The sequence below is a fragment of the Scyliorhinus torazame genome, chromosome 18 (genome assembly GCF_047496885.1).
Source record: "Scyliorhinus torazame isolate Kashiwa2021f chromosome 18, sScyTor2.1, whole genome shotgun sequence".
Classification (NCBI taxonomy): domain Eukaryota; kingdom Metazoa; phylum Chordata; class Chondrichthyes; order Carcharhiniformes; family Scyliorhinidae; genus Scyliorhinus; species Scyliorhinus torazame.
This window is the reverse complement of record NC_092724.1, coordinates 79,833,961-79,855,629: the sequence shown is the minus strand read 5'-3', so window position 1 is coordinate 79,855,629 and position 21,669 is coordinate 79,833,961. Positions and strand designations below refer to the sequence as shown.

The 21,669-nt window shown below is 48.2% G+C and overlaps 1 protein-coding gene across 6 annotated transcripts in view; it reads left to right on the top strand.

Annotated features, from left to right (window-relative positions):
- The window catches only part of LOC140395329 (uncharacterized), a 228,540-nt gene that overhangs the window by 194,199 nt on the left and 12,672 nt on the right, over nt 1-21,669 (top strand). For 5 of the 6 annotated variants that reach the window (XM_072482959.1, XM_072482958.1, XM_072482961.1 and 2 more), the window contains 3 exons: nt 6,472-6,531; nt 16,179-16,261; nt 21,023-21,117. In XM_072482959.1, the coding sequence (XP_072339060.1) occupies nt 6,472-6,531; nt 16,179-16,261; nt 21,023-21,117 (238 nt within the window). The remainder of the gene's footprint in view (nt 1-6,471; nt 6,532-16,178; nt 16,262-21,022; nt 21,118-21,669) is intronic. The other variant, XM_072482960.1, reaches the window with a different exon arrangement.

Genomic DNA, 21,669 nt, shown 5'->3' with positions numbered 1-21,669 from the left:
CTATTTCAGCCTTGAACATACTTAATGATCCAGCCTCTACAACTTTCTGCAGTAAAGAATTCTACAGATTCACAACCCTCTGAGAGAAGAAATTCCTCTGCATTTCTGTTTTAAATGTTTCTCTGAGATTATGCCCGCTGGTCCTAGACTCTCCCACAAGAGGAAACAACCTCTCAGCATCTAGCCTGTCAAGCCCCCAGAGAACTCTGTATGTCTCAGTAAGGTCAATTCTCATTCGTCTAAATTCCAATGAGTACAGATCCAACCTACTTCAGCTCTTCACATATGAAAATCCCTCCATACCTGGGATCAACCTAGTGAACCTTCTCTGGACTGCCACCAATGCCAGTATATCTTTCATTGGTAAGGGAACCAAAACTGTTCACAGTATTCCAGGTGTGGTCTGAAGGTTTCGGAATTTGGGATTCCTCCATTTTGAATTATTAATCAGAATAGAACAGACTGTTAATTCAGCTGAACTCTATCTTGGACAAGCAAGATAGCAAACCAGACATTACCAAGACTGCCCCCCTTATCTGCTGTGGTCACTCCCAGGAATTATTCATGGCTTTCTAACAGAAACTTCATTAACTTCTGCCTCAGCAACATTTGCCCTTTTAATCAGGGCACTATCACTATCAATATAACTCGGGGGCTATGGGCAGGGAGACACCGCTTAGAATAAACAGAGTTTGTAAGGTTTGCATGAGACGTGTTATCTCAATTGCCATGCTGAATTAGGCCTTCATTGAAACCAAAATACTACTTGAAGTAACCACTGAGACCAGGCTAATGAATGATCAACAAGTATCACCAGAGTGTCAGTTCATCAAGTGATGGGACTGATTCAGCATTTTTTATCAGCGTGAGTAATAATTAGTGAAACTCTGGCACTGGGAAGCAGGCGACAGATATATAAGGAATGGGCTATCTTTCAACTCTGTATGAGACCTTGTAACAGTGCATGACTGATTTTGCAATGATACAAGTTTTTAGCTTATGAGTATTATTCAACTATTATTAACTGACAATATATATCTAAATACATAAAGACTAGAGTATGGTGCCAATGTAACCAATGCCATACGTTTATATCATGTATTCGCTCTGTATAACCCTTATAACTTGTGATTATGGCTACACACTTATATTAAGATTTAATTTTGTATAACCTTAGGCATAATTGAGATTGTAATATTTCTAGAGTAAGCATTATGAAACATACTATGAATTAGGAGTCTCGACCATATTATCCTTTATACTAAAAGTAAAATGATCCAGTACAGCTTCTATGCAGTAAGAGGTTAGTTGTGGCCAGAGAGCTGATAAGGGAAACTAGGGGCACGATTCTCCGGAGAAGTTTCTAAGCGAGCGGGAATTGCCGGGAGCTTCCCGGTGTTCTGCCTAGTGAGGCCGGCAGCATTATTCAACGTTAATTGGTCCACTTAACAAGGCTTCATGGGCTTCTTGCTGCAAATGAAGGCTCTCAGCTGGTTCACCGACACCGCGCCCGCCAGTCCCCCGCTCACTGTATTTGTTCAGCCAACCACAACCAGCTTGCAACAATTGCACTGAGGAGACCAGCCCCAAAATTCGGGGATGCTGACTGGGGAGGCTGCTGGATGCTGGAGGCCAGGAGGGATAGAACAAAGAAAAGTACAGCACAGGAACAGACCCTTCGACCCTCCAAGCCTGTGCCGATCATGATGCCCTAACTAAAAAAAAAACCTTCTGCCCTTACTCGGTCCGTATCCCCTATTCAAGTATCCATCCAGATGCCTCTCAAATGTTGCTAATGAGCCTGTTTCCACCACATCCTCCGGCAGCGCTTTCCAGGCACCCACTATCTGCCAGTCTGCCTTGTGGGACCTTGTCAAAGGCCTTACTAAAGCCATATAAACTACATCCACAGCCCTTCCCTCATCAATTTTCTTTGTCACCTCTCAAAAAACTCAATTAAGTTGACGAGACATGACCTTCCCCGTACAAAACCATGCTGCCTGTCACTAACTAGTCCATTTTCCTCCAAATGTGCACACTCCTGTCCCTCAGTATCTTTTCCAAAAGCTTCCCCATCACTGATGTCAGGCTCACCGGCCTATAATTTGCTGGATTGTCCCTGCTTCCTTTCTTAAACAAGGGAATAACATTGGCTATTCTCGAGTCCTCTGGAACCTCGTCTGTGGTCAAAGAAAAGCCCTAGCTTTTTCTACCCTTGCCTCCTGCAGTAACCTGGGCCCATCTGGCCCCAAGGACTTGTCTACCTTAAAGCAATTTAGGATACTCAACACTTCCTCCTTTGATATATTGATGTTCTTAAGAGAGTTCACACACATATCCCTGACCTCAACATCCGCCATGTCCTTCTCCCTGGTGAATACCGATACAAAATACTCGTTAAGAATTTCACCCCTTCCTATGGTTCCATGCATAACTTCTCTCCATTGTTCTTAAGTGGGCCTACTCTTTCTCTTGCTGCCCTTTTCCTTCTAATATATGCACAAAAAGCCTTGGGATTCTCCTTGACCATGTTTGCTTAACCTGAGGAATTCACCTGAGGAAGGAGCAGCGCTCTGAAAGCTAGTGACATCGAAACAAACCTGTTGGACTTTAACCTGGTGTTGTAAGACTTCGTACTATGTTTGCTTAAGACCTGGCCCCTTTTAGCCCTCCTAATTCCACGTTTAAGTTCCTTCTTACATTCACTACACTCCTCAAGGTCTTCACCAGTTCTTAGATGCCTAGACCTATCTCATGCTTCCTTTTTCCTTTTGACTAAGCTTACAATTTCCCTTGTCACCCATTGTTCCCGAATCCTGTCATATCTATCCTTCATTTTTGTGGGGACTTGCCTGTCCTGCACTTCAATCAACTGGCCTTAAAAGCCCCCACATGTCCGTCAGGTGTGGATTTGCCCTCAAATAGTCACTCCCAATCCCCATTCCCCAATTCCTGTCCAATTTGGATGTAATTGGCCATCACCCAATTAAGCACCCTCGCCCGCTGGCCGCTCTTGTCTTTATTCATGACTACTCGAAATCTTAAGGAATTACGGTCGCTCAGCCCAAATTGTCCCCCCCCCCCCCCCCCCCAGTGAAACATCAATCACCTGGCCTGGCTCATTCCCCCAATATTAAGTCTCGTATGCCCCCTCACTGGTTGGATTGTCAACATACTGCACCAAAAAACCCAGGATGTCCTGTTCCCCCGAAGGTCCCGGAGGGTGAGCCACAAAGCAGCCAGTGCTGCCTGGGACGAGGTGGCGGCAGCTGTCAGCTTGGGGAGTATGACCAGGAGGACTGGCCTCCAGTGCCAGAAAAGGGTCAACGGCCTACACCGAGCAGCACGTGTGAGTAGACACCAATGCTCTCACCACCCCCACCCAAGGGAGCATTCACCCCCCATCCAATGCCCCAGGTGAACCCCAACTCTCCCCCTTCAACCCTACCTCCACCCCTCCTTCAATACTCCCTCCCCCCCCCCCAAACCACCACCACTGTGAGCCATGCGTGTGGTTAACGGTGCCCTCTCTGTGTCTCTGCAGGAAAAGCTCTTCCACGGTCGGTGGGACCTCTCAGAGGTCCCACCTCCCAGACAGGCGGTGGGGTGCCGTACTGAAGAATCCTCAGCTCCTTCGAGGAGCAGGACGTGGAAGTGACTGGGGTGGCCGACGGTAGAGCAGTCACGCACATGGAGGCTCGCAGACGCCGCAGAGGTGAGGAACCACCTGGCTCCATCCAGAGGACCTGTCAAATCTAAGTTATTGACTGATCTATTACTCCCACTGACCACATGTCCATTCTCCCGCAGGTCCTCCAGCCGACGGAGCCGGCATGGAGAACACCTCGGAGGAGAGCTCCGAGGATACAACTGTTACAGTCGCAGCACAGCTGTCATCCCCACTCTCCACCAGCGCGGATACACACACCACAGTGGGAAATGTTAGTGGACAGCGTTCTGGGGCACAATCTGGTGAGCACCGCACTGCTGATGATGCACATCAGGTGGAAGCAGGAACCCCCAGGTGAGAGAGCTGCTGAATCCCAGGATCCAGCTGGGCATAAGCCTGATGCTGAGCCTGTGGAACATGGTTACCCGGAGCTGATGGAGATGAGGGGGAGCGGCCGGGACTTTGGGGGACATGTCAGTGTCACTCCAGCAGATCCATAGCCGATTGGAGGAGTCCCAGAGGCTACGGGCGCAAGATACTACTGGCAATGCGTGGCACCAAGGCCAACACTGCTAGGCTGGCGACTGCAGTGCAGCCTGGTGCATGATGTTGGCACTAGGCGTTCAAGGCATCGCGCAGTCAGCGACGGCCATGGCTGAGGATCTAGGCAGAATTTCTGACTCGCTGGGGGATGTCACCCAGTACCAGGCTGACCTTGATGAGGTTCTGCGGGGCATGTCCCGCTCTCAGATGGGAATGGCCGAGTTGCAGATGGACATTGCTGAGGCACTGCAGAGCATGCCCCAGTCACTGAGGAGCATCGCCGAGGGCGTCAACACGATGGTGCAGACCATAGGGAACCACTAGGGCTGGCAGAGCCAGATGATGCAGGGGCAGCCGAGGCGCAAACCAGATCTGTCACAAGATGGACCCCAGGGCCCTATGGGCACTAACCAGGAGGAGGGGGCGCTGGGCTCCCCTGAGCTCCACCCCCTCTGATGAGGCAATGTCTCGGAGTCAGCACACGGCAGCGCGCATGTTCCGTCGACAAATGAGCTGGGGCCCTCCGGTGGGTGGGGGTTGGAAGGGTGGGAGGATGGCACCATCGGGAGTGTGGGGACCTGTAAACATCCTTGTGCACAACCAGTAGGATGCCTCTGTCACTAGTCACGCGTGCAGGCGATTGGTGTGAATGAGCACTCAGCAGACAGGCATGGGTCAGGCTCTGGCATAGATTGGGGAGCACCAGAGCTCAGCTCTCTGCAGGTTATCGTCATCCTGCCCTCAACAGTGACCTGCTGATGGTGCTGACACAGTCCCCACCTCATCCTCGTCCGCCTCCACCTCGGAGGTGACCACATCACCAACCTCCAGCACATCGCCCCGCTGCTGTGCAAGGTTGTGGAGGGCACATCAGACCACCACAAAGTGGGCGACCCTCCAGGTGTTGCACCGGAGCGGTCGAGGCATCGTTTTTGCATCTTGAGAAGTCTGATGCACCGCTCAATCAGATGGCTGCATGGGCCTCGTTGTACCTCGTCTCTGTTTCGGTCTCCAACCTCCGGGCCAAGCCCTCCTTATTCTCCAGTGGCCAGCCGCCCATCCTGGGGTGGCCCTCAAAGAGGGCGGGGATGACCAACTGTCCCAGGATGTAGCTGTCCTGGACACTCTCCGAGAAGCGGGCACTCACGTGCATTATCTTCATCTGATGGTCGCACACGAGCTGTATGTTCAGGGTGTCCCATTTCTGTTAATATAGGGAACCCCGAGATGGCCCGGTAAGCGCAGGGTAACATGCGTGGCATCTATGACCATCTGGACCTGGGGTATCCCAGCGTTGCCACCCGGGCACCTTGCTGGGCTTGGTCCATGTCAAAGACGATATACCATACAGGTATATCGTCCTGGCTCGAGTCCTGGAATGATCCCGAGATCTAACGGTTCAGGGTTGCAGTGACCTTGACAGCCACCGGGAGCGGGTGTCTTCCTCCTCTACATGCTGCCTTGCTGGGCTTGGTCCATGTCAAAGACGATATAGTTCCCTTTGAAATAAAGGCCAACATTCCATTTGCCTTCCCAATTACCTTGCATGCTAGCTTTTTGTGATTTATGCATGAGGACCCCCAAATCCCTCTGTGCTGCTGTTTTCTGCAGTCTTTCACCATTTAAATAATATTTATCTCCTTTATTCCTCCTAGCAAAGTGCATAACTTCACATTTTCCTACATTATATTCCATCTGCCAAGTTTTGGCCCGCACACTTAAACTTGACTTAGCATCCGCAACCATACTCAACAATGTAATTGGAGCCTCCAACTACCTGTCCAACATACCCAAATCCAACCCAATTTAACCTGTCCCAACCAACCTGATGCTACTCAGCCCAACCCAACTGATCCATCTCGATCCAAACTACTTGTGTCTTGATCCAACCCAATACAAATAACTCAATCCAACCCAATCTCACTCAGCTCTGCAGTACAGAGAACCCCACAGATTGACTGGACAGCATTCTGTTTATCGGTTATTATATTAACAGTCCATCAAATCAAAATAGTATGGTTATAGCTGCCTTTGGGTATATTGAATCAGACTTGTCTACACAGATAATTGCACCAGCAAAACATTCTTAGAGAAGGCAATAGAAGTGTCCTTTGAACAAGAGCTACTCCCTATCAAATTTAATTTTCACCTCAAGAAATCTAGGAAATCATCAAAACTTCCAAAGAAATAGTATCTTCTTGTAACATGTGTTCATGCTTATTAATTTTATCTTTGTTCACCATGTTTGTCTCTGTTAGGAGGTGTTATTCGATGTAAAAGAAACAGAAGTGATCTGTATAAAAAACAACTCAACACAGGTAATTGCTGCTCTGTCTATAGATGAGTCAAAAAACGATCCATAGAATCATGCAGTACAGATGAGGCCCTTCAACCCATCAAGCCTGCACGGACCAAAAAACCCTACTCTAATCTACACTAATCGCAGCACTTGGCCCATAGCCTTGAATGTTATGACATTTCAAATGCTCATCCAAATAATATTTAAAGATTGTGAGGTTTCCTGCCTCAACTACCCTCCCAGGCTGTCCATTCCAGATTCTCCCTCTGGGCGAAAAAATCTTTCCTCAAATCCCCGACTGTGAAAAGAAAATGTAGAAATAGACAGTACAGAATCTTTATTTATTAGTGTCACAAGCACACTGCAACAAAGTTACTGTGAAAATCCCCAAGTCGCCACATTCCAGCGCCTGTTCGGGTACACTCAGAGAGAATTCAGAATGTCCAATTCATCCAACAAGCACGTCTTTCAGGACTTGTGGGGGGGAAACTGGAGCGCCCGGAGGAAACTCACGCAGACACGGGGAAAACGTGCAGACTCCACACAGACAGTGACCCAAGCCAGGACTCGAACCTGGGACCCTGGTGCTGAGAAGCAACAGTGCTGAAGGAGGCCATTCGGCCCATCGAGTCTGCACCAGCCCTTGGAAAGAGCACTCCACTTATGCCCACACCTCCGCCCCATATCCGTAACCAAGCAACCCAACCCCTTTGGACACTAAGGATTGGATTTTTTTATTATCATGTGTACCGAGGTACAGTGAAAAGTATTTTTCTGCGAGAAGCTCAACAGATCATTAAGTACATGAAAAGAAAAGGAAATAAAAGAAAATGCATAATAGGCAACACAAGGTACACAATGTAGCTGCGTAAGCACCGGCATCGGATGAGTGCTCATGAGGTCAGTCCATAAGAGGGTTGTTTAGGAATCTGGTAACAACGGGGAAGAAGCTGTTTGTGAGTCTGTTCGTGCATGTTCTCAGACTTTTGTACCTCCTGCCCGATGGAAGAAGTTGGAAGAGTGAGTCAGCCGGATGGGAGGGGTCTTTGATTCCCCAGAAAGCGGGAGGTGTAGTCAATGATGTTCGTGTGATGGACTGGGCTGTGTTCACGACTCTCTGAAGTTTCTTGCGGTCAGCGTCCTGGTGGTAGCGTCGGCATGGGTGGACTAGGACAGAATTTTGGAGATGTGCACCCCGAGGAATTTGAAACTGCTAACCATCTCCACCTCAGTCCCGTGCATTGAGGGATAGATTGTGGAGGAGCAGTTGCCATACCAGGCTGTGATGCAGGCAGCTAGGATGCTTTCTATTGTACATCAGTAAAAGTTGGTAAGAGTTACAAAGTTAATGTGGACATGCTGGATTTCCTTAGTTTCCTGAGGAAGTATAGGCGCTGTTGTACTTTCCTGGTGGTAGCGCCGGCATGGGTGGACTAGGACAGATTTTTGGAGATGTGCACCCCTAGGAATTTGAAACTGCTAAGCATCTCCACCTCGGTCCCGTGCATTGAGGGATAGATTGTTGTCGCTGCACCACTCCACTAGGTTCTCTATCTCGAATAACGACGAGTCAGTATTCTGACTCGTCGTTATTCGAGATCCGGCCCCCTATGGTCGTATCATCAACAAACTTGTAGATGGAGTTGGAACCAAATTTTGCCACGCAGTCATGTGTGTACAGGGAGTATGGTAGGGGGCTACGTACGCAGCCTTACGGGGCCCCTGTATTTAGGACTATTGTGGAGGAGGTGTTGTTTATTTTTACTGGTTGTGGTACTGATTGTGGTCTGTGGGTCAGAACGTCGAGGATCCAGTTGCAGAATGAGGAGCCAAGTCCTGGGTTTTGGACCTTTGATATGAGCTTGGCTGGGATTATGATGTTGAAGGTGGAACTGTAGTCAATAAATAGAGTCTGATATAGGAGTCCTTGTTGTCGAGATGCTCTCGGGATGAGTGTAGGGCCAGGGAGATGGTGTTTGCTGTGAATTGCAGTGAATCAAGGTCTTCAGGGAGTATGGAGGTAATGCATTTCATGACCAACCTCTCGAAGCACTTCATTACGACTAAAGTCAGGGCGACCAGACGGTAGTCGTTGAGGCACGTTGCCTGGTTCTTCTTTGGCACCAGTATGATGATGGTCTTCTTGAAGCAGGTTGGGACCTCGGAGAAGAGTAGGGACAGGTTAAATATGTCTGTGAATACATCTGCCAGCTGGTCCGCTCAGGCTCTGAGTGCGCAACCAGGGATCCCGTCCGGACCTGTCGTCTTCCGAGGGTTCACTTTCAGGAAAGCCGATCTGATTTCGGAAGCTGTGATGATGGGTATGGGTGTGTTATGGGCTGCTGGGGCACTTGATAACGGATCGTTGGTTTCCTGCTCGAACCGAGCAGAGAATGCATTGAGTTCATTGAGGAGGGGTGCGCTGCTGCTGGAGATACTGCTCGGCTTCGCTTTGTAGCCCGTTATGTTGTTTAGGCCTTGCCACAACCGCCAAGGGTCTGTAATGCTAGTCTGTGACTCTAGCTTGGTCTGATATTCTCTCTTAACATCTCGGGTGGCTGTGCGGAGGTCGTACTGGATTTCTTGTACAGGTAGGGGTCGCCTGACTTGAACGCCTCAGACCTGTCCTTCAGTAGGGAGTCAATCTTGCGATTGAGCCATGATTTCCGATTGGGGAACGGACACGCAGGCGTCCACACATTTGCTGATGAAGTCTGTGACAGTGGCGGCATGCTCATTTAAGTTGGTCGCTGAGTTCTTAAATATGGACCAGGCAACTGTCTCTAAGAAGTTTCCTCGGACCAACTAGCTTACCTTAGCTGGTAAGGAAGTGGAAATTTTCAGAGATGGGAGGAGAAAGGAATTAGGACACCAAAAGATTTGTTTCTTGGAGGTCAGTTTGCAGGATTGAAGGAGCTAAGAGCAAAGTATGGGCTGGAGCAGGGGGAAATATTTTGATACATGCAGGTTCGATACTTTGCCGGAAAGGAGATACAGAGGTTCCCAGTAGAGCCTGTGACAGTGGTGGCATACTCATTTAAGTTGGTCGCTGAGTTCTTAAATATGGACCAGTCCACTGTCTAAGCAGTCACGTAGGAGTGCTTCTGTTTCCTGGGACCAGCACTGCACGACCTTCATGGTCTCCCACTTGAGTTTCTGCTTGTATGCCGGGAGAAGGAACACCGTCTTATGGTCAGATTTCCCAAAGTGCGGTCTGGGGATGGAACAGTTGATTTTGAGTTGCAGTGTTCAACAGTGTTGTCACCTCTAGTGGGACAGGAGATGTACTGGTGGAATTTTGACAGTACACTCTTGAGGTTGGCCTTATTGAAGTCTCCGCCCACGATGAACAAGGCCTCCCGGGTGTTCTGTTTCGTAGTTGTTTATAACTGTGTACAGTTCGTCCAGCGCCTTGTTCACATCAGCCTGGGGTGGGATGTAGACCGCTGTGATAATGGCTGAAGTGAACTCACATGGACGATAGTATGGGCGGCACTCCACGGTCAGGTATTCCAGGTCTCGGGAGCAGTAGATCGCCAAGGTCGCCACATCCAAGCACCAGGAGGAGTTGATGTAGATAAACCCCTCCACCTCGCTTTGCCTGATGACGCGGTGTTAGCCACCTGATGAATTGAGAAGCCTTCAGGTTGTATCACACAGTCTGGTGAGGCCGGGGTGCGCCATGTCTCTGTGAAACAGAGCACACAGCAGTCATTTACTTCTCTCTGAGAGGTAAGTCTTTGTTCTGCGGCAAAGAGTTCCACAGGTTCACCACCCTCTTACTGAATAAATTCCTCCTCACCTCAGTTTTAAAGGATCGTCCCTTTAGTCTGAGATTGTGTCCTCTGCTTCTTGTTTTTCCTACAAGTGGAAACATCCTATCCACGTCCACTCTATCCAGGCCACGCAGTATCCTGGATAGTTTCAATAAGATCCCCCATCATCCTTCTAAACTCCAACGAGTACAGACCCAGAGTCCTCAACCGCTCCTCATATGACAAGCTCTTCATTCCAGAGAGCATTCTTGTGAACCTCCTCTTCACCCTTTCCAAGGCCAGCACATCCTTCCTTAGATACGTGGCCCAAAACTGCTCACAATACTCCAAATGTGGTCTGACCAGAGCCTTGTATAGCCTCAGAAGTACATCCCTGGTCTTGTATTCTAACCCTCTCGACATGAATGCTAACATTGCATTTGCCTTCCTAACTGTCGACTGAACCTGCACATGAACCTTAAGATAATCGTGAACAAGGACTTTCAAGGCTCTATGTGCGTCTGATTTCCAAAGCATGATCCCATTTAGAAAATAGTCTGTGCCTCCATTTCTCCTTCCAAAGTGCATAACCTCACACTTTTCCACATTGTATTCCATCTGCCACTTCTTTGCCCACTCTCAGCCTGGAGTCTTGATTGCGTCCGCAGAATCGCCTGTCTATTCCCCTTACGATTGAGTCCCCTATCACTATAGCCCTGCCATTCTTCTTCCTGCCCTTCTGCACAGCAGAGCCAGCCACGGTGCCATGAACCTGGCTGTTGCTGCCTTCCCCTGGTGAGCCATCTCCCTCAACAGTATCCAAAGCGGTATATCTGTTTTGCAGGGAGATGACCGCAGCGGACACCTGCACTGCCTTCTTACTCTTGCTCTGTCTTTTGGTCACCCATTTTCTATCTTCCTCAGTACCTTTCGCCTGCGGTGACCAAAAGACAGAGCAAGAGTAAGAAGGCAGTGCAGGTGTCCCCTGGTGAGCCATCTCCCTCAACAGTATCCAAAGCGGTATATCTGTTTTGCAGGGAGATGACCGCAGGGGACACCTGCACTGCCTTCTTACTCTTGCTCTGTCTTTTGGTCACCCATTTTCTATCTCCCTCAGTACCTTTCGCCTGTGGTGTGACCAACTCGCTAAACGTGCTATCCACGACGTCCTCAGCATCGCGCATGCCCCAAAGTGAGTCCATCCGCAGCTCCAGAATCGTCAAGCGGTCTAACAGGAGCTGCAACTGGACACACTTCTTGCAGGTGAAGGAGCCAGGGTCAGTTGACGTGTCCCTGAGCTCCCACATCGCACACAAGGAGCATGACAAGGGTCTGAGATCCCCTGCCATGTCTTAAACCCTCGGATAACTTCAACAACTACAATTTCCCCCCCCCCCCCAAAAAAAATAAATAAATATACCAATGAAAAGTAACAGAAAACAGAAAAACTACTTACCCGTCACTTACCAAGAATAAAAAGCACTTCCTCCCCACACAGCTTTGAATTCCCACCTAGATTCAAATTCCCAAACTCACTCTGCTGTCTCACTCTGGCTGTGTCTTCTCTGGCTCACTGGGAGAACTCACTGGGAGTGAGTTTACAAGTTGCTCTTTTTAAATTGGCCTGAGTTGACTCCCCTCCCCCATTTGCTTTTAGATCAAGGTAGATTTAAAGTGACTGACACTTAACTGCCAACCAGTTATGTGAGTGGGTGGGGCAGCCCTTGTTAACCTCGAGAAGCCCAAATCACTTTCCTTGCGGAGTTTCCGATACCTTCAAGATGAAGGGAAATAATGCGATCTCTGAGCATGAGAGGATTTGATGTGCAAAAGTTTTGTGGCGTGATTACTCCACTGATGGAATTGCTGAAGAAACATAAAAAAATTCAATGGGCAGCAGACTTTCAACAGGCATTTGACTGCCTGAAAGCTGTGATCGCCAATGCTCCTGTATTGGAGAATTGCAAGGGACTCTGTGGTCAGATTGAACTAAAGTATCTGATTCCAAAGAGAAATGCCAAGGAGCAGAGGAATGGATGGATCGTGCAGAGACTTTGTTCAAAGAGATTGTCAATCGAGAAGGATTTCGGTTGGAGGAAGAAGAACAAAGAAAAATGGACGATATTATTATACCTGTTTGTGTGTGGGGGTTTTTGTGAAATGTCAAAAGTATTTTTACTGTGTGTATTTCTTAGTGGATGGTGCAAAAGTGAAAAATGAAACCATCTTGAAGTTGTTGGGGTTTTTTTTTTCTTGGGGGAGGTGTCATGCGAGAGTGCCTTTAAGAACTGGATGTTTACAAATGAAATGTACCTTTAAGAAAACAGTGATGTCATAGAGTGGGTGGAGCTCAGCTCAGTTCAGCCATTTCGCAGTTTGGTTTTGCAGTTTGGAAGGAAAGAGCTACTTGTGCGTCTGTGTTTTTGCAGTGAGCTGGATCTCTGCTGTGAAAGACTATCTCTGGATCATTTGGGTGATTTAAAGTAAAGCCTTTAACCTGATGTGATTTTGTTTAAAGGTGTTAAGTCTCTTGGAAGTTTGAAGGAACAGTTTAAGGAGTTATTTACTGTTGCAACATTTTCTGAGTTATCTTTGAAGTAAGGGGTGTTAAGAGATCCAATGTTTATTTAAGATGTTAAGTTGAGTTCATGGAATAAACAGTGTTTTGTGTTTAAAAACCCACGTGTCCATAATTGCAATCCCACACCTGCGGAACAAGCTGCGTGCTTGGAAAAGCAACAAATCCATTAAAGGGAGAGGTTGGTTGAACCCCATGATACATTTTGGGGTTCTGAAAACGCCTCGCCCATAACAATGGCCTAGTTTATTGCAGTGAAAACATTTGAAACTTTTCATGCCTCTTCCACCCTCCTGGATTTTTTTAAAATCTGAGGTACGCTCTCCTTATTATCTCCCATCAGATCACCTTTACCACTTGAGTATTTCTCATGTCCCCAGTTTCTATCCGTCACAGGCTGAAACTGATGTCGGAAACCAAGCTTTGCTTTCTGAACTAATTCATAATCATCTGCCAGTTCTGCTGCTAATCTCGCAGTTTGTTGATGTGATGTTCTCACTACATCAGGAATTGAATTTTTAAACTCCTTCAAAAGTATAATTTCTCTGAGAGCTTCATACGTTTGGTCTACTTTCAAAGCCCTTATCCACCTATCAAAATTACTCTGTTTGTTCCTTTCGAACTTCATGTATGTTTGACCAAATTCTTTCCTTAAATTTCTAAACCTTTGTCTGTAAGCTTCAGGCACTAGTTCATATGCACCAAAGATGGATTTTTTCACCTCCTCATAGGACCCAGATACCTCCTCTGGTAGTGATGCAAACACTTCACTAGCCCTACCTACCAGCTTTGTTTGAATCAGCAATATGTCCTGTGGCCATTTCATTTATTTAGCCATCTTCTCAAATGAAATGAAAAAGGCTTCCACTTCCTTCTCGTCACACCGTGGCAATGCTTGGACATATTTAAATAGATCCCCACCAAGCCTTCGACTGTGACGCTCTTTCTCACTATCCTCATCACTGTCATCCAACTGTACGTTTCCTTTTACGTCTGCCAATTTTAACTGACTGTCATGTTTCATGGCCATTTTCTGAAGTTCAAACTCTCTTTATCTTTTTCCCTGATCTGTATCTCCCTTTCTCTTTCTTTTTGTTCTGCTAGGGCTATTCTTGTTGTTTTCCTTTCTTCTCTCTCTTTTTCCTCTCTCTCTCTTTATTTTTCCTCTCTCTTTCGTATTCAAGCTGCTTTAATTCTTTCTCATGTTCCATTTGTTTAATTCGGAACTGAATTTTTGCTATTTCCAATGAGTCAAACTGTATCTCCGGCAACTTTAAATGCTTAGCCACCGCCATAATGACCATCTTTTCGCATTTTATCAGGTAATGTTAACTGCAATATTTTTGCCAAATCTAACAGTCTGCTTTTAGTCTCTGTCCGTAAGGTACTGCGTGTGACCGTTTCCACCCAAAAAAAATTCAGCCTCTGAAAGTGCGATTGTCCACAACACACTCCCTACTTAAATTGAATACCACACAATATGCTCACCCCTCACTGTCTTTAAGTTCACAAAGCCAATCCAATAGATAGACTTTTATCCCCCTCGAGCCCCCAATTTGTTATGGGCCAGGGTTTAGAGAACCCCAAAGTATATCATGGAGTTCACCTGACCCACAACTTTTAATAGATTGTGGTATGGGGAGCACACGGCCCTCTCTACAGGTGTGGTACAGCAGAAATGGAAAAGTATTTTTTAAAGCAAAACCATGTTTATTCTATGAACTCAAGTTAACCTTTTTGAAACATACAGTGAACATCTTAGCAACTATTAATTCAAATACAACCCCCAAAGAATACAGCACTAAGTAATGCTTAACAACTTCCCAAACAACAACCAGAAGACAGAAGAAACACCTTTCAACAGAAGCACATTCGGTTTGCATTCACTACTGAGAACATTTATAATTCTGAATTCAGCAAATGATCAAGAGATAGTCTTTTGATGGCAGAGAGAATAGCAGTACACCTGCTTGGTCTGGCTTCAGCTCTAACAACACTGAAAACTAAACTAAACCACACCCTGCAGCCTGCTCAAAAACGAAAGTAAAAAGCTGACAGCCCAGCTCCACCCACTCTCCGACATCACTGCAGTAATAAGCACCCATTTCTTAAAGGTACTCTCACTATAGATATTTATATACACACCCATTTATAAACACCCATTTCTTTAAGGTACTCTCACATGACACTTTATATTACCAGCTAGCTTGCACTCATATTTCATCTTCTCGCCCCTTATTGCTTTTTTTTAGTTGTCCTCTGCTCGCTTTTAAAGGTTTCCCAATCCTCTGGCTTCCCACTAATCCTCCCCACTTTGTCTGCTTTTTCTTTAGCTTTTATGCTGTCCTTGACTTCCCTCATCAGCCATGGATGCCTTGTCCTCCCCTTAGCATGTTTCCTCCTCCTTGGGATGAATTTCTGTTGTGATTCCCGAATAACCCCCAAAAACTCCTGCCATTGCTGTTCCCTGCTCGGTTCCTTTTCCAATCAACTCTGGCCAGCTCCTCCCTCATGTCTTTTTGTAGTTACCCTTATTTAATTGTAATACCGTTACACCTGATTGCAGCCTCTCCCTCTCAAACTGCAAGGTAAATTCTATCATATAGTGGTCACTGCTCCCTAAGGGTTCCTTCACCTTAAGTTCCCTAATCAAGTCTGCCTCATTACACATCACCAAATCCAAAATTGCCTGTTCCCTAGTGGGCTCTGTCACAAGCTGCTCCAAAAATACATCTCTTAGACATTACACTTTCCTCCATCTCCAGGTAGGTCGGGATGCTGGGCGGGCCATTCCAGGTCGGGTCACTGGGCAGGCCTCTCCAAGTTGGTCGAGTTGGGCCAGGTCTCGGGGGCCGGGACGGGAGCTCTGGGAACTGGGTCGGGCAGAACGCTCCGGCACCATCTTGTGCCCAAGCTCAAGCTCTGGCAGTTTAGCATGGCCAACCTACCTAATCTGCACGTCTTTGGACCGGGAGGAAACCGGAGCTCCCAGAGGAAACCCACGCAGACACGAGGAGAAGGTGCAGACTGCAGTGACCCAAGCCAGGAATCAAACCTGGGACCCTGGAGCTGTGAAGTGACAGTGCTAACCACTGTGCTGCCCAAATTATGTGGACATTAGCGGAAGGGAGATTGTTACAATGAACTTCAACCCATGTGCGCATACACACACACACGCATCAGGCACACACACTGGATACTGACTAGCTGACTGCTATTCTAATTTCAATTGTGTCCCAACTGTTGTGTGCAGCACCTTTTGACTTGCTTTCTTTTATTCCAGCAAGATTTTAGCAAGGCACTTTCTGAAATTCTGATGTTCCTCTTTTTCAGGTCCTCTTTCATCATCACTACCCTGAAATCTCTTCAGTGGGACACCGATTGAACAGGCGAACCCTCTTTGCTTACTGTGTGGCGTAAGTAAAACATATTGTATAAATGTGGTGACGGATAGATTTGAACCTTGAACCAGGGCTTTGGGACGGTTGCTCCAGTGGTGTTCATCTGCTCCCTATGTTATCAGGTGTGAAGTCTGCATGTTGTCTGAAGGACCCACACTGCAAGTTGAAGGAGGTCCAGGAATCTGGGCACAAACTGAGCGCTTGTGTCATTAAGAACTCCAGTTGAAAGAGGCTCCCGCAGGTCCACAAAATTGCAGCTTTTGTCGGGGGTTTTCCTGGCGGGTTTAAAAAAAAAATTAAACTCCCGCAAAATCGGCCCAACCCCCCAGGCGCTGATAGAGTTCCATGGAGCTGAAGAGAAAAAAAAGAGGAGAGACTGGTCCCGGTCAGCGAAGCAGCTGCACGTGGAGGAGGAGTGGGGATCACAACAAGAAACAGCCTGAAAGTCAGAGCACTGACAAAAAAGAATAATCTTTTTATTCAACTTTTTTTTTTCCTCCTGAAAATTTTAAAACTTTTTTTAATACTTTCTAAAATATGCCTGCAAATAATAATAAATCGGGGGGACGGCGAGATGTAAGAAGGAGCAGCAGCGAAGGCGAAGGAAAAAAGCAGGATCTGCGGCCGCGCAGGCAGACGGCCACATGAGGCGAGACGGAGGTTCAGGCGAACAAGGAAGCGGAAAAGCTGGTCAGCTGAGCAGGAACAGGACGCGGCGACTATCCCCCCCCCCCACCCCCCTCCGCACGGGGAGCAATGGAGAAGCGTGTTGAAAACAGAAATAAACGCCATAAAGGAGGAGATAAAAACGGAGATAAACGCCATGAGGGAGGCACTCAGGATGGAGCTCCACACAATGAAAGAAGGAAATGCTGGCGGAGACAATGGACAAAATGCAGCGAACCATCGATGGCCTGGAAAGGAAGGTGGAGGCGCAGGAGAAAACAATTCAGGAGTTAGAGAGGGCCGCCTTGGACCAGAGCGACAGGATGGTAACTCAGTAAACCGAAGGGAAAAGACCCAGGGGAGCCTAAGAGGGAAAGTGGAGGACCAGGAAAATAGGTCCAGACAGCAGAATGTTAAAATAGTGGTTCTGCCAGAGGGAGTGGAGGGCAGAGACCCAGCAGGCTACATCACCCAAATGCTGGGCAAGCAAGTGGGAAGGGAGAAATTTCCAAACCCCCCCGAAATTGACGCACAGGTCGCTTCGATCCAGGCCCAAAGCCGGGAGCAGCCCAGAGCGATTATCGTGAAACTGCACAGGTTCCAAGACCGGGAAAAACGCCTAAAGTGGGCTCGGCAGACAAAATCGGGCACGTGGGAAGGGAAGATCATAAGGGTGTACTCGGACATTGGGGCGGACCTGGCCAAAAGAAGGGCTGAATTCAACAGGACCAAATCAGCACTCTACAAAAGTAATGTGAAATTTGGGATGTTATTCCCGGACAAACTCTGGGTAACATTTGAGGGGAAGGAGCTGTTTTTTAACACCCCAGCAGCAGTGGAGGAGTTCGTTAGAGCGAACAAACTGGGGGAGGGACAGCCGCAACGGCCATCATGAAAGCGACGGGGATGGAAAAGAAAGGAAGAATCGGAACAAAGAGCAGCGGGCAGACCGCAAACAGAGACAATACGATCACAAACTGTACACACGTGTTTGGTGTACTGTGCGGGACTGTGCTGACTCGTTCCCGGGCTCGTTCCATCTCTCAATGCAATGGGGGGAGCGAAGCAAGGTAAATGAGGGTGAGAAAGGCAGACAGGAGGGCGAGACAAGGGCTAGCAAAAGGAAGGTAAAACAGGACCAGAGCAGAGCAAGTACTGGGAGGGGGTCCACCGTGCTAGCGAGGAGGGCCAACACGGGAGGGCAGGAAGAAAGAAGGGCTGCGGTGTGCCTCTCAGGGGAGAGGGAGCACCTGGCACAAAGGGGGGGGGGGGGGAAGATCACAGGGGGGGACAGAGGGACAGGGACTATGGGGGGGGGGGGAGAGAGTCGGAGGGAGAGCGTAGAACAAAAGAGAAGGGTGAGGTAGATGAGCAGCACGAACACGGGCCTCGGTGGGCATGGAGCAGGGCGAGGAACCAAGATGGCGCCACAAACAGCCACTCGGGAGGGCTTCAGGGCGAAGATAGACCCTGGAGTACACATAGCTGGCGGTACCCATGTTGGGTACCCCTGGACAAAACCCCTGGGGCTCGACCTCATGTTGAGAGCGACGACCGCAGTCATTTTGGACAGCCCCCTAACGAAGGGAAACCCGGAGTGCAGGGGCGTGTCCACCAGGTAAGTATAGGTGATCCCGCAGGACCGGGGGGTCGGAAACCCCCCTCCAGGATTGTTACCTGGAACGTAAGGGGACTCAACGGCCCAGTGAAAAGATCCAGCGTATTCACCCACCTAAGAAGCCTAAAAGCAGACATAATCTGCGCGCACCTGAGGGAGAAGGACCGACTGCTGCTAAGAAAGGGCTGGGTGGGACAGACATACCACTCATACTACGGGACGAGGGCTAGGGGGGTAGCAGTATTAATTAGCAAGAGGCGACGTTTACAGAAACCAAGACAGTTATGGACCCAGGGGACGGTACGTCATGGTCAGCGGTGTCCTGGAAGGGGCACCGGTCGTACATGTAAATGTGTACGCTCCCAACTGGGACGACACAGAATTCATAAAGAAGACCATGGCGGAAATCCCCGACCTTGACACACACCGACTGATCATGGGGGGCGACTTCAACTGCGTGCTGGACCCACTGACCGACCGATCAAACCCCAGAGCAGGGAAAAAGACTGGCATGGCTAGGGAACTAGGTGCATTTTCATAATTCTGACAAGTACACAAGGTACCCGTATTGATTTATTTGCAGTGGGGAAATTGGTGCTTCCAGGGATCACGGGAACGGAGTACTCCGCGATCGTTATATCTGACCACACTCCACACTATATGGATGTGAGGTTGAAGACAGGCCGGGCCCAGCGCCCCACGTGGAGGCTGGACACGGACCTCCTGACCGACAAGGCCTTCTGTTAAAAAACATCGCGGGCCATAGGCGACTACGTTAGTAACAATCAAAATGGGGAGGCCTCACCCTCCACGTTCTGGGAGGCACTGAAGGTCGTGATTAGAGGAGAGATCATAGCCTACAAGGCAAGCATAGATAGGGAAGAGAGGGTGGCCAGGCAACAACTGGTGGACTCCATCCTGGAAGTCGACAGAAAATACTCCGAAGCCCCGACTGTAGAGCTGCTGCCGGAGAGAAAAAAGCTGCAAATGGACTTTAACCTGCTGTCCACTAGGAAAGCAGTGTACCAACTCCGCCAGACACGGGGAATCTTCTACGAACATGGAGACAAGGCTGGCCGCCTATTGGCTCACCAGCTGAGAAAGCAGGCAGCCACAAGGGAAATAGCGCAGGTAAAGAATAGCAGAGGCAGACTGGTAACAGAGCCAAAGGTGGTCAATCGGGCATTTGAGACCTTCTGCCGGGGACTGTACGCCTCCGAGCCCCACAACAGGGCACGGTGATGAAACAGTTCCTAGACGGACACGAACTACCAGTTGTGGGGGAAGACAGACAGGGGGAGCTGGAAGCACCAATAGACCTGGGAGAAATCATGGAGGGCATCAGCTCCATGCAGGTGGGGAAGGCACCGGGACCCGACGGGTTCCCCGCGAACTTCTACAAAACATTTGCACCAGTCCTGGCCCCACACCTAAGAGACATGTTCGCGGACTCACTGGCAAAGGGCACCCTGCCCCCCACGCTGGAGCAGGCCACAATTTCACTGATACCCAAAAAAGATAAAGACCTGACGAAATGTGGATCATACAGACTTAATGTGGATGCGAAAATACTCGCAAAGGTCCTGGCCAAAAGGCTGGAGGGCTGTGTACCAGAGATGGTCGCAGAGGACAAAATGGGCTTTGTCAAGGGTAGGCAGCTCACAGCGAACATCAGGTGGCTGCTGAATGGAATAATGACCCCCTCTGGGGAGAGAACACCAGAGGTGATTGTCTCCTTGGACGCAGAAAAGGCCTTCGACAGAGTCGAATGGATATTTCCACTCGAGGTACTGGACCGGTTTGGGCTAGGAGCGGGGTTCACCGCCTGGGTGAGGCTCCTGTACAACACTCCCAAAGCGAGGGTCCGAACTAACACCACCAGCTCTGAATACATTCAGCTGCAGAGAGGAACAAGACAGGGCTGTCCCCACTCTTGTTCGCGCTAGCTCTCCGTGGCCAGGTCGGGTTACCTACCAGTGACCGAACCTCTGCAGAGTTACAGTACAATACACAGTATTACAGGGCCACGTTACGCACAACTATTATATACTATGTACAATGGTAGGGAGGTACAGTGGTGTATCACCACAGCCTGGGAGCAGGTCAGAGAGGACGCCCTTCGGAGAGTGTAATTTTGTGAACGAATAGAATCTTTGTTTTTTACCTGGCTGATCCATGTGTGCTGTTTTAGCGGATTCTACAACTGGCAACTAGCCAGTAGGTGGGTGATGCTCAAATGTGTGCATTGATGCCCCATTCCAGAGTCTTGAGCACTTAATCCAGGTTTACAATTTAGCAACAACTCTAGAATAATTTAAATATAATTCAATAATTTCAAAAAATATTATGCATTGAACCGAGGCACATTTTAAAATTTCAAAATGTATTAAACTAATATTGCAGTATTAACGTTGTACTTGAACTTGACTACAATTCAGTATTTGAAATCTTTGTGTCAGCTTTTGTGCTAAGAGGAGGTTGCTTTATTTCAGGAATTCCCCAGAAACACCACAGACAACATCTTTTGACTGTTTTGTGTACGAATCTAACTTGGTTGAGGAGGCAAATGAAATTATCCTGAGAATAGGTAAGTGTTTTCAGGATCTGTATGCAAGCAACAAAAGGAAATAATTTTAATTCTTCACATACTGCAAAACAGCCTTTGATGCACATGGAGCAGTGTTAACGGTGCTGATGTCGAGAATTTGGTTCAAGTGGGAATTCGGAAGAGGAGGAAGGAGTACCTGCTTTTTATTTTCACCTCAAATTTTTACAGTAGATATTTAAATGTTGTGTTTACTGCTTAGTGAAATATAGTTTGTAGACAAAGAAAAAATATAACCAACTAAAGCTATAAATACTATTATTAACTTGGACTAAGAGCAGGTTGTGTGATCTGCAGTAAGTGAGAGCTTGTGGCTATCGAGACTGTCCCGAGTGAACACATCTGTAGTAGAGGTTTCTGTCTTGAATCCCTCCAGCTCGAAAGTCATTGAGCTGGCGCATGAGTTGGAGACACTCAGGGATGGGGTGGAGTACCTGGACAGGTTGCTCCAGACTTCAGTCCCACTTCGTAGAGAGATACTGGTTTAGAACAGGGTAGATGAGATCAATAACGTACAGAGTGTTGTGTTATGCT